At 39.5% G+C, this 12,741-nt stretch overlaps 1 protein-coding gene across 1 annotated transcript; it reads right to left on the minus strand.

The window, feature by feature from the left end:
* Positions 1-247: 247 nt before the first annotated feature.
* On the minus strand, positions 248-12,486 carry LOC144246457 (inverted formin-2-like). Its single transcript, XM_077783854.1, has 10 exons — positions 12,407-12,486; positions 12,033-12,135; positions 11,294-11,379; positions 10,149-10,249; positions 8,442-8,512; positions 8,234-8,341; positions 7,569-7,639; positions 5,725-5,845; positions 4,861-5,025; positions 248-367 (listed from the first exon to the last, which is right to left on the minus strand). Exons 1-10 carry the CDS (start codon positions 12,484-12,486, stop codon positions 248-250), a joined length of 1,026 nt encoding a protein of 341 aa, XP_077639980.1.
* Positions 12,487-12,741: the final 255 nt, after the last annotated feature.

Raw genomic sequence — 12,741 nt, forward strand, 5'->3', positions numbered from 1 at the left:
TATCCTCCACTTCTGAGCAAAGTCAGAGAAACAAACTTGCTACTTGGGAGTGGTATTTTTTTCCTAACATCCCTCTCATGATTTCTTCAAAACATTCATTTGCACTTGAAAATTGATAATTGATGTCTTACTATCCATCTACTTGACAGCTACGTCATCCATGTCTAAGTCACTCTCATTGTATCAGATCAGCTAGAGTTAACAGATAAATTCCTTCTCATTAACAAAAGATGGCTAACAAAAACAATTAATTCTTAAATGTACTACACTTTCCGTACTCTCCCTTTAGCCTCTTTGCATCTTCTCCTTTAAACCATTTCTTCCTTTTCTCAGATTTTGCAGCTTGCTCCTTCCTTTCTTGATTTTCCTGCATTCAGACAGAATGAAAAATAAAATTATAAGTAAGAGTTTCTGAAGGAAAAGCTTGTTAAGAAACTCTCAGTTTGCAATGAATAGGTATTCTGAACATGCCCTGTGTGTATTTAAAAACTCTCAGCTGCTGGGGTTTGAGGGTAAATACCAGAACAGAGCTTCCTGGTCAGTCCCTTTGGCCTTCTCCATGTGATGATGTTACCAGCAAACTATTTCACCAGCTTTAACTGCAGCTTTCAACTATGGACTGAAATGCATTCTTCTTAATTAGTCCCTTTGTCCACAAAAGAGAACATTAGTTTAACTTAATTAGCATTCTAGAGATTTATCCCATAGCAACCTTGTTTGTATTCAGGGATTCCTACCAGAATTTTCAGGAGCTGTTCAGCTGTGTTAAACAGCAATTCAGAGTTTCTCTCCAGTCTCTCATTAAATTTGCCAGTAGTATTTCTACACTACAGTTCAGGGCCAGAGTCCAGGCTGGATGTTTATTGGTACCACTCACACAATTGCCAGAATGGCATAAATCCTGTTGGGATTTATGCAGATAGGCAGGATTCTGGTTTCCACAGAGCTGCTGCCACCAGAATAATATGGAGGAAGAAAAAGGATTGGAATGATTACTGCTAGCAAAAGAAGACCATTACTCAGTGGAAGAGTATTTTTGGCTTTTGATAACTAGCACAACAGTGGTAAAAGGTAGTTCTGAACAACTGAGATAACATACAGTATAACATAAAGATGATAAAAGCCATTTTCTTAAATGCTTCTGCAGTTCTTGTTCTAGACTTGTTTTGTCACTAGAACATTGCCATCCCACCTGGAAGCTTGCCTGCTTTTGATTGCAACCAGTGAGTAATTAATCTACACATTGTGGGTAGATCAATACTTAATAGACTGCTATGTTATATGACAAAAACTAATAACATCCAGGAAGATGCTGATGATTCGGTGCAGGTAAGATTTTTGATGAACATGTGTCTCATGCTTTGCAGAGAGTTTAAAGCAGAAAATACAGTTTCCCATGATAGTGATAAATCTGATTGCTATGGATCATCTGCCACTATTTCCATAAGGTGAGCTGAACAAGCCCAAGAAAATGTGCACAAGTTTATAGAACAAGACTTTACAGAAAGTAAAAATCTAGGATCCTTTGGTCCAAAGGAACTTTCAAACAAAGAAGACTTGTGAGCAGTAACAGAGTTAGTCTGTTTGAAATATAGGAGCATTAGAAGCTCAAGGTTATGGAAACTGTCACTGTGCCTTGGGAAAAAAAAACAAAAACAAAAAACTATCCACTCTTGACAGAGAAAGAAAGTGATACATTTTCCCCAAACAGAGGGTGCTTCTGAAAGAACAGGGCCCAGGTGGTGAAGTCTTAGGGAGAGGCTAGAAGCCTTCCATCAGTACAAGGCTCCTATGTGCTTGCCTGATAAATTCCTGCTGTGTCTTACGATAATATCTTTGAGATACTACGGCTGCTGGGAGACTTGCAGATTTGTGGGCCCTGGGAGAATGTCTCTATGTAATATGTTGTAAGAAATTAAGGAGGTGAATTCAGGGATATTCACAGCACACACAGTAGTGAGAACAAGCTAAAACATATTAGGAATAAATGTATCAATTGAGCAAGCCTGGACCAATTTTTAATTCAGAAAAACTGTAAAAAAAAAAACCCAAACAACATAACAATTAAATGTAAACACACCTAACAAAGTTTCTTGAAAACAAGAAACCCAAAAAGGTACAGTGGTAGTAGGAGAGAGGAATGAATACCCACAACCCCTTCTCCACTTTCCTGGATTAGTGGAGGCAGCTGCAAGGATGCGATTCAGTGAAAGAGGGAGTCACTTTGGATTTGCACTTTGTGGGATGTTAGATATTTGCTTGATTTTTGAATTAAAAGATGCTCCGGGACAACTGTTTATCCCCACACTATCTAAAGCACATCCTGTTCCAACACCATATGCACCCTGCTGAAGAGCAGCTGCTCCAGCGTGGTTGTCCTAGGGGAGTACACAGAGGAACTATCCCTGTGCAGTGCTGTCTGTATAACCTCTGTAATCAGCTGAATACTTCCTAGAGCAGATTTTGTGGAAGATTATTTTCTCCTTTTCCTGAGATTAGACCATCTCTTGGCTGGGAGGTCCCTTCTATGAACAGCTGCAAATGTAAGGGCAATCAAATGTTTACCACAATCCCCTATAATCACACAGAGATTCTCTTCCCCACAATTTTACCACTCGGTTCTCAGCAAAGCTCCATTTCTGATTTTTAGTCTTTGAGCTGAGGAGCTATTTTCTCCCTGTCTCCTTCCTCCTGCCATCTGCTTCTTTCATTTTTTGAGAATTGGTGAAACAGTCATCAGCCCTGGGTGACAAACCAGCTCCCTTGCTTCCTTTCACTGTGTCAGTTTGGGTATCATTTGGGTATTTCAAAAGACTTTGTTGATTTGGGTTTTTTTCCTCCAGACAGATGGAGAGAAAGATGGCAGAGTCTTATTAAAGTAATTCCATTTGTGTAACTCATTTTTTGTTACCTGAAGGATGAGAGATCAGAAAGAACCCCCAGGGAAGGGAGAAAGATTTTGTTTGAACAAAATAACAAACCTCAAATCTCTGTAGATAAGCTTAGGAGACATGAAGAATCACTATTTATCGAAACTATTTCCCTTCTTATTTGATGTGGGAATGGAAAGATAGCACTAGCAATTTTGGCAGAGCTAAGAGACCTGCTTTATACAGAAGACTAATTTCAAAATAAAAGTTACACCTTAGCATTAAGGCTTAAAATAAATGGCACTGGGAAGAGATGATGCCTGCAGCTGATTGTAGTGTAAAAATCAAAATCACAGAATAAAAATATGCTTTAAAAATAAAAACCTTCAGCTTTTCAGCATGTTTCTGTTTCAAGTACAAATAGTATCTTTTCTGTGGTGTTAGTAAGAAAACAAGGCAAGAGGAAAAGGAGATTAATTCTACATCTGCAGTAAAGGAGAGAGGTGCAGACAACATGGCTAATAGCTATGATACCTATGAGGTGAGGTGCTGCTGAGAAATGGAACTCAAAATAAGATGAAAGGGAGTTTCCATTTTGGGATATCAAAATAAGCTTCTTTCTAGGGGCTCTAACCTGGCTGTGAGCAAGAAGCACCCAGAAACATAGTGTGAATCTCCTGCAGCTATGCTAAGACACTCCATAACATTTACTGGGACTGTTTCTTGAAAGAACTGCAGTTGCTGGAATTACCCTTCACAGTAAATTTCCAGTATAGCTCTCCGCAGATGCTGAGCCATTATGTTCTTGACTGTCTTAGTTCTTTCCTTTGTGCCTAGAGTTTTGGGAACTTTAAGGATCAAACATATTGCCAAACAATCTGTAGTTATTAGGGTTAATTTTCCAGTTAATTTTTGTCTGTGGCATTATCACATCATTTCAGAGCCTAGGTAGCTGCATTTCTCCAAAAATTTCAGCTCAGTGGAGCTGAAATTGACTGGAGAAGCAGCTAGTGAGAACAGTAGAGGATATATTTTTTGTCTTTCATCTTCTATAACTTCCTCAGAAACATCATTGTTTTCATCTGAATCTATGATCTGCCCTGAAGCACTCCTCCAGTCTCTCTTGGCAGCAGAGCCATCTGTATTCTTGCAGTTCTTATAATACAGATGGTTCTCTACAGAAGGTTGATCCAGGCTGGGGCTCTCCTGGAGTCAGCACAAGAAATGGTGATTCTTGCTAAGATGTGTATGAGTGTGAAGCCACTGTCACCTGGCACTAAGAAAACCCTAAAGGAAGTACATTAGTCCAGGTATGAAGTGTGTGCAGTAAGGGAAATTAAATAGAGGTTTACTAGAGAGTTTACGAACTGGAAGGTGCTCTACACAACTTTTATGGTGAAGTTGTTGTTCTCTTACTCCTTATTGCAAGGAGTGAAGTCCTATAAATTAAGAAATATAATCCATTGGGAGATTTTGAAGGGTTTTTTGGAACACATAAAACACACTTTGGAGCTAACTAGTACAATGAAATTCCAACACATAATCACACCTTCCAGTTAGGCTTTGCCAATTTGAAAATTTACCTTTTGTCTAACAGCAAAGTCTATAAAGCATGTCAGCTTGTTCATTCTTTCACATGCCACAAAGGTCCTATTACATTGAGGTCTGGTTAATAATTTTCAGTGGGAAAAAATTACTTAAACTGTTCTCCACAGCTAAAAAAAGATCCACCCCCCTGCCCCATCCAAAAGAAAAAACAACCCAAGCAACAAAACAAAACCCCATGAACAAACAGAAAAAAAAGCCCCAGATTTTATATTTGCCCACATACTCATTTTCTGCTGCAGTTTGCAAGCACATAAATTTACTTTCATTTACTTCTGCAACCAGGGTTACGTACCCCAAGTTAGAGTAGAAGAAAATAGAAATTATTGCTTGATTAAAAAAAAAATTCTAAACCTATTTCTAAACAGTCACAAGGGCACACCACCTGTAAGGTCTTGAGGAAGATCTCTCTGAAGGTTTTCATTGTGCTGAATACATCTTCCAAAGACAGTTTTTTTCGGTCTTCACAAAGATAATCTGCAAGTTCTTCCTTCTTCTTTTCAATGGTGGCAAATTCCTTCTGCAGGTCCTTTGAAGCATTCAGGCTGTCCTGAGACACATTTTGTAACATAATTTATGCATATCAAAAAGTAGCATATTCTGAGCTGCCCAGAAGACTTCAGCCACTTAACAGAGAGAGGTCAGTTTTTTTCAAAACTAACAGCTAAGATTGGTTTACAATGTGTGATATTTATTTCTGAATTGAATCATCTGCATTTTCCCTCATTTCTTTGTACAACCATGTGGAAACGTGGCACAACCTGGGATGACTGAGTAAAGGACTTGCAGCACCAGGATTTCTATCTTATAGCTTTAGTTAACTGATATGCTCTGAGAAAACAAAAATCTAGAATGTTAGAAAATATGATTGAGAGCTGGGGGGGAGGCGAGGGGAAAACATATTGCAATCTATCCACTTTTTCCCCATAAAGCACAGTGACACAAAACATATTTCTGTGCTGCACTGTACACATTTATAGCTGCAGCCTACATTCCATTTTTTGGGCCTTCCTCTCTTTCACCCACAGAAAAATCTGTCTGGTCCTCAGCTGTTTCCATATCCCAGGACCACGTCACAGAAATGGAGGAAAATCTGAGATACTCCTCCCATCAGGGCACAGCGGGAGGGTAATAATGACCCCTTTCCCACAGGGCTTGGGATATCCAGTTGTAACCTGAATTACACTGCCTTTAAGAAGAAAGTATTTAGGAAGAAAGATGGGAAACATGTCACACTCACATTACCTACTTGCACAGATTTTCCATGCTGTATTTTTAAATCATCTGTCGACAAAAATAAATGCTTCTCTATTTCCAACAGTTTCTTCAAATTGGCACCTGCCTCAGCCTGCATGGCGTCAACGTGGATTCTGAAAAGTCCACAAGAGGGACAGTACATTGAAGGGATAAATCTTTTGTTTGCATTAACTTAAAATGTTATTATAAACATTATCATCTCTGCAAGTGAACATGGAATTAATTGTCCAGCCCAGACCCTGCTTTTGCAGGTAGTTCTTTTCTGTGTAAATTATTTTCCATGTGAACAAGCCCTCATCTAAGAAAGACTCTGTGCTTTTGCCCTCACTACCTCCCTGGGTGGACTGTGGAAGAGTTTCACTGTCCTGGTATTCAAAAAACTCCAAAAAATTTCCAGCCTATTTCTATTCATAAGCAACACAAGCTCATCTCCCCTGTGCCAATGCTGTCCTTATTTATCTGGTTCTTTTCCCTCTTTGTCTTTTCTCCCCAATCTATTTATAGTCCAAAATTGTATCTCCTCTCTGTGCTGCTTTAGCTTGTGTGGAGATCCAAACAATCACTGCCAAACCAACATCATCTGTAGTTCTGAGTTACTCTCTGGGCCAGACAAAATTTACTGAATCAGGAAAACCTGACTTGGTTTCATGGTGCATCCAGATGTGACAGCATTAGGAGAGTCCCTTGCAGGATTTGCACCATGCACAGTTCTCCACAGGTTGATTAGCAAATCAATTTTGTAAGTTTGAGAGTTCAGTTAAAGTAGAGGACAATTTCTTTATACAAAGAATGCATTTATATCATTGGCCAGAAAGATCTAGTTTCAGTCAAGAAAAGTATTTATGACACAATCCAAACAGAAATTTATGGTTGAAAACAGCATTTTGTTTAGCTTCTGCAAAGCTAACTCACAACAGCCACAGCATTTTTCTGTTTAATTATGGAATTAAAATACTTTCAAAAAATTATTTGTCAGGTACATAATAAATGTCAATCTATTGATAGATTTAAAAGTTACTCCTTTCTTGAGTTACAATAAAGTCTAAATCACTACAAGATTCCTGTGAATCCTCTGAATTCGTAACAGGATTAAAAATGCTAATCCTGATGCTACAAATGTGAATTCTGATTGGTGTATTGAACATATCTCCATGTAATTCCATTGAGTTAAAAGGCTGGCAAGAGACACATGAGGCTTTCATGGGAGAAAGTCAAAAGTCTCCAGAAACAGGTTTTTTCTTTCTGCCCACATATATTACAAACGTATGCTGATGGTCAATTCTGGGAGGTCCTCCCCAGTTGCCAGTAAATCACCCCAGTCATTCCCTTCTTACATAAGCTTTGTACCTTCAAATGGGCTTTCACCTAAAAATCACAGAATGTGCTGAATTGGAAGGGACCCACCAGGACCAACAAGTCCAACTCCAGGCCCTGCACAGGACCATCCCCAAAAGTCACATTGTGTGCCCCAAATATATTGTCCAAACACTTCTTGAACTGACTGAGAAACCTCAGGGAATATATGTTTATATTGCAATATGTGGAAGACAACTCTGGTCCTTGAAAATGAGGGAAATTCACTATCTATACAGTTTTCTTCTAAAGTAGTACTGGATCCACAGGAAAAAAAAAAAATCACACTGAGCCACAACTAAAAGTCTTAACCAGGTTGAACTATAAAAATTTCAACACTGTTTGGTGTTGAAGAGAACCACTCTCTTCTACAGCAGAGAAATCCTGTGACCCTATTACACCACCATAAAATGAGTCAGCTCCTTGCTGGCTTTAAAAAGGTTGGCAACTCATACATGACAAAAACAAACAATGATGTCCTACCCCACTGCCTTGGAAACCAAGTCAAGATCTCTGGGAAGCTGCAGGAGATCTCTGTGGTTTTTTTCAACCTCCTAAAATTGAAGAGAAAAAATTGTTATCTTATACAGGCTGTCAAAGAGCATGTAAGTTTTTCAGCTGGACAACATCAGGGCTGAAAAATTAACACTTCAGTTTTGCTCTTATAAGTGTAGGGATAAATTTAGTCTTGTTCATTCTTTTTCTTATGTTGGCATCTACAGGGAGTTAAAAAGAAAGGAAAAGACTCATTTTAAGTGCTCAGGCTGACATCCCATGGGCTGCCACAGTGTGCAGGCTGACCTGAGATTTTGTCTTCATACCATAAAAATAAATTTCATTTGACAGATACATTTGGGATATGTGTCAACACAAGGGAGCACTTGAAGAAGTGAAAGAAAACAACAAGCAGACAAGTCAAGTGAACTTGAAGAAGGAAACCTAGTGTTACCTCTCTAAATATTACTGGGTGTGGATGTGATCTCATCTGCACAGAGAGCTGTGGAAAAGTTTTCATGGTATTTCCAGCACAGAGACTCACCCTCTGGGTACCTATAGTGGGGTATTACTGAGGTAAAAGCCCCTTAGCTTCTGGGGAATTAATATTTGAGAATAATGCACACAGGATTAGTTTCTCAGTTTTGTTGTACCTCCAAAATATGGTGAAGCAGAGTAATGTTGTTTTGGTTTGCTTTTGTATCTGTTAGTTTGAGCAAGGCATTAATTTTAAAACCTCCAGCATCTCCAGTGTGACGCCCCTAGAAGATACAGAAAAAATTTCCTTCCTTCAGTTTTCAAGTCTTGCATTATTTTCTGTTATCTTTAGAATACAACAAATAAAGAAATAATTTTACTTACATAGTTCAGAAAGTTTCCAACTTTAAGAATTAATTGGCAGAAAACTGGCAGTTGGTGACTGGTAAGAATTGCTAAAGAATAAGAAGACAGACATTTTCAATAAGTCAGTAGGATTTTCATTAGGTTTGACAGTGATGGTAACAAAACTTCCATCCAAGATTATGTGAAGTCATTATTATGTATTTGGAAAAATACCAGTACAGAAATAAATTAGCTGAATGGAAGTGGAATGAGTAACATTCTGTTGTGATCTCTTCTTTACAAGTGAATGGAAAAACAGTTTTTCCATCAAGTTTGGAGTATAGATGTGTCAACCCTGCAGCTGCCTTATGAAAGAGAACCACATACAAGAAAGTGTATAAACTTGTGAAAGTCTATAGCTCTCATTCCCAGTACATATTATTCTAGTTAAGAGAAGCAAAGGGCTTTGTGCCTCATTATCATTATTACCAAGAGCAATAATAAAAAGATGCACATTTTAATAACATTTCTGGCAGAATTAGAACAGAAATGCTGACCTTCAGAATGGGATGGAGGGGGAACAGAGTTGCCAGGGTGGGACTACAGAGAGGTGTTGATTGCACCCCAATAAAGAGCAACCATAGTATTGACATCAGACACCAGGTATAGTCCTGTTTTGTATGTAAACATAAAAGTTTGCAGTTTAAGTGTTTAACAGGAGATCAATAACTCTCTAAAACCATTGAAGTGAAGCCGGAGTGCAAGAGCATCTTCAATAAAGAGACAACTTCAAACTAAAACCAGAGCTAATTTTGGGTGGAAGAGTCTCCTGAAATATTGGTGAACATCATCTGGGATGCCTTTTTCTGGCAGCCACATCAGATTCTGGTATGCCACTATGTCCTGCTCCACCACAGAACTAATCTGGACTGCATCAGCGCACACTACAGGAAAAACTGGGCTTGATTCATTGTTATGGAAAAAAAAAATCTCATCTGCACACAAGAATGTAACAAATACAGGATCTGTCACTGACATCTCCATCTCAGGAGAGACCGTACTGCTGTCTACAGGTCCCTGAAAGGTTGTCAGAGGGAGCTCAGCCTCTTCTTCCAGTGGCAGGATGAGAGAGCACAACCTCAAGCTGCACCAGGCAAGGTTCAGGTTGGACATCAGGAGGAATTTATTCACAGAAAGAGTTGTTAAGCAGTGGAATGAACTGCCCAGGGAGGCAGAGTCACCACTCCTGAAGGTGTTCAAGAAACAACTCGGCACTTAGTGCTAAGGTCTAGTTGATAAGGTGTTGATGGGTCAAAGGTTGGACCCAGTGATCTTAGAGATCTTTTCCAGCCTAAATGATTCTGTGAACCCTGAAGTGTTCAAGGCCAGGCTGGGTAGGGCTCTGAGCAAGCTGGTCTAGTGCAAAGTGTTCCTGCCCATGGCAGGGAGGTTGGAACAGGATCATCTTTAAGGCCCTTTCCAAAACAAACCATTCTGTGATTCTCTGATGAAGGAAATTTTCTTATTTCTCTTCAGAACTACTACTTCAGAGCAGAACAAAACAAACTGCAATTCTTCAGAATGTATTCTAGGAGCAGGAATTTGCAGAATAATTTTGATGTTCACTACACACTCAACAATTAAAAGGTTAATTTTGATTAGATTATGGCATAGACTACCACTGATGCTAATCAAGTAGAAGAAAGTGGCTGAACCTGGGCACTGGTGCAGCACTGATGTACTTACTTTCACAGGCTGTCCTGATGGCTTGTACTTTTGGCCACAGACACTCCAGCAGAATTCTTGTTTCCTCACAAATCAGCATACATTCAATCCTCAGCTGGTAGCTAAAAAGAGATCAGTGGAAAAAACCACAACAAACACCACAAAAAACAAACCCCACAGGCCTGATTAATTGACTTGTGTTCAGCAAGAGCATCATCCATTTTAGGCAAAGTGCAGTACCAACATTCTTATGGCCTCCTTAATGCTCTGACATGAGAACTGCATTATAAATAAATCAAACACAGATATTTCCAAAGATGTCCTAGAAACTATTATCATCTCTTCTTTCAGAGTGCGATGCTGGACTGACATCTGGCAGTGACTACCTTGCATAATGAGGCCATAATTTTTACAATTCCTGGGCAACACTAGCCAGGATTTTAGTTCTTTTTAAGTACACAAACAAATCTGAAATATTTTGGCAGTGATGTCCTTTAATGACATTTAACTTCATCACAGATTAATATTGTGAAAGGAATTTTTTTTCTAAAGTACTTTTAAATATAGCTAGAAGTTTGAGAAAATTAAAAGCCCCAATTTCACCACCACATTTTCAAAAACGTGTCTCTGGTTGTGGCATGGCAACTGATCAGATTTATGGAGGGCTATTGCTATTACTTATAATGTATCACCATCTTTTTGTGAACAGCAGAAAGAGTTCTCTGCGTGCACCTCATTTGACTTGGTAAAAACTGGGGAGGTGGTGAAAGCACAGGCTCTGCTGTGATTCACTCTTGGATTTGTGAGCTCTCCAGTGGGTGAACTGGGATCTGTAGCCCAGGGGTGGAGTGAATCAGCAGCCTGGTGACAGGATTCAGTCTGCAGCTTCACGCCACACAGGAATAGCTGTTCAACAGTCAAGGGTTCTTTCATACCAAGGTTATTTTAACTGTAGTTTGCCAAAGGTGTCTGAAAGTCTCTCTGGCCTTTTGGAAGGAAAAAAAAAATATTCTCATACAAGGTCTGCAAATAGCAGTGAGATGATTTATCCTGAAGACTGGATGTCAAGAACATCCCTCTAGCACAAGAAACAGAGGCCTTAATTTTTATGGACAAGTCTTGAAAGAACCACACTCATGGAAAGAGATGAGGAAAATTTTGCTTACCTGGGAACTGCCAAAAGATAGAGATAAAACTGATCAGCATTTGCCAGCTGTGATTTTTTGTCTTTGTAAGATTTCAGGCCATTTATCTAACAGGGAATCAAAGAGCAAAATAACCACACATTTAACAGGGAAAAAAACACACAATAATTTCATTCTCTTTTTACAGGCATGAAACTTGCTTTTCTAAACTTTGTGTGCACAGGCAATGGGAATGAAGCAGGTGAACAATAAATTCTCGGTATGAACTGGTTTGCAAGGGCAAAAATGTAGGGCTTTTTTTTTACTGGAAGGTCTTTTGCCTTAGTACAGCATCTCCTAGGATGAATTCCTGATCTGTAGGCAGAGATTCAGGAAGCTATAATGCACAGACACCCAGAATCCCTTTAAAAAGATGGGTCCTTTCCCGTCCTCCTTTTTGAAACTTGCTCTGAAAGGCTCTCTATTCACCTAAGTCTACAAATCCTACTGTGTTTCATCCACTTAATTAAAATAACAGGATAGAGAGCAGCACTTTGTCTACACCTGTTGAGTCTCCCAAAATGTTTTTACTCAATTTTGTGTGAAGAGGTCAGACTGTTGCTGGGATGGACTTCCCATCACTCTGCCTTGGAATTTCATTGACCTAGATACAGCAAAAGGATGTGGGATCCAGGCATAGCTTCCTGTTCTAGCAGTGCAAGTATTTCAAGCTGAGCACACAACACACTGAACTCCACCAGAATGACATGTTAAGGGATACCTCCTGTTCTTCAGGCAGCAGTTTAAGTAGCTGTCTCAGTATGTCAGCATCCAGCTTGGATCTATCCCCTTTCTGAATCATGGCAGCAATGTCTTCATTGGAGCTGCAAGAAAGAGAGAAATGGTGGGGAGCACTGGGGGAGTAAAGACCTCAATCTCTCTGCTGGCACACATACTATACCTGCCTCCCATAATATTTGGATCTTAGTCCTCAAAAATACATGGAGATATGAAAATGCAAAGGTTTTTCTTTTAAGCCTAAAGCAATATTCCTTATAATTTAGGTTTGCTTTTTGGCCTTTGTTCATATTTACACAAGAAACCCAAAGCTCTGCTTTTACTGTGGATGTCCAGTGTCACTGAGAAGGCATTTACATTTGAATTCCTCCATCATTTGCTGTGGTTTGGGCTCTGGAGAGCTGGGCTCCCTCGGCCACCAGCACTAACAGAGGCATCACCCAGCTCAGAGCAGCCTCATCCCTCACAAGTGCAGTGGGGCTCAGCTCTTTGATCCCACAGTCACCAGCTGCTCCCAGGAGAGCTTCAACCACTGCCCAGGGAATCTTGCAGGAGAGGAAATAGCATCTGCATTAGGCTGTGCACCGTTCTCCCCCACTGAGAAGCAGTTTGTCATGGAAAAAGAATAATAATAATTAAAAACATCCCTCTGACTGATCCTGATTTATTCTTAATGAAAAGGGATTTCTTGG

The sequence above is a fragment of the Lonchura striata genome, chromosome 6 (assembly GCF_046129695.1).
Source record: "Lonchura striata isolate bLonStr1 chromosome 6, bLonStr1.mat, whole genome shotgun sequence".
Taxonomy (NCBI): Eukaryota; Metazoa; Chordata; class Aves; order Passeriformes; family Estrildidae; genus Lonchura; species Lonchura striata.

Excerpts from the sequence above, each read along its gene's own strand:
- LOC144246457 (XM_077783854.1), bottom strand. The coding sequence starts at position 12,486 with ATGCCTCTGTTAGTGCTGGTGGCCGAGGGAGCCCAGCTCTCCAGAGCC. Across the intron at positions 8,342-8,441 it reads TTGGAAACTTTCTGAACTAT|GGGCGTCACACTGGAGATGC; the intron begins GTAAGTAAAATT and ends TGTATCTTCTAG. Across the intron at positions 5,846-7,568 it reads TTGGTTTCCAAGGCAGTGGG|AATCCACGTTGACGCCATGC; the intron begins GTAGGACATCAT and ends TGGACTTTTCAG.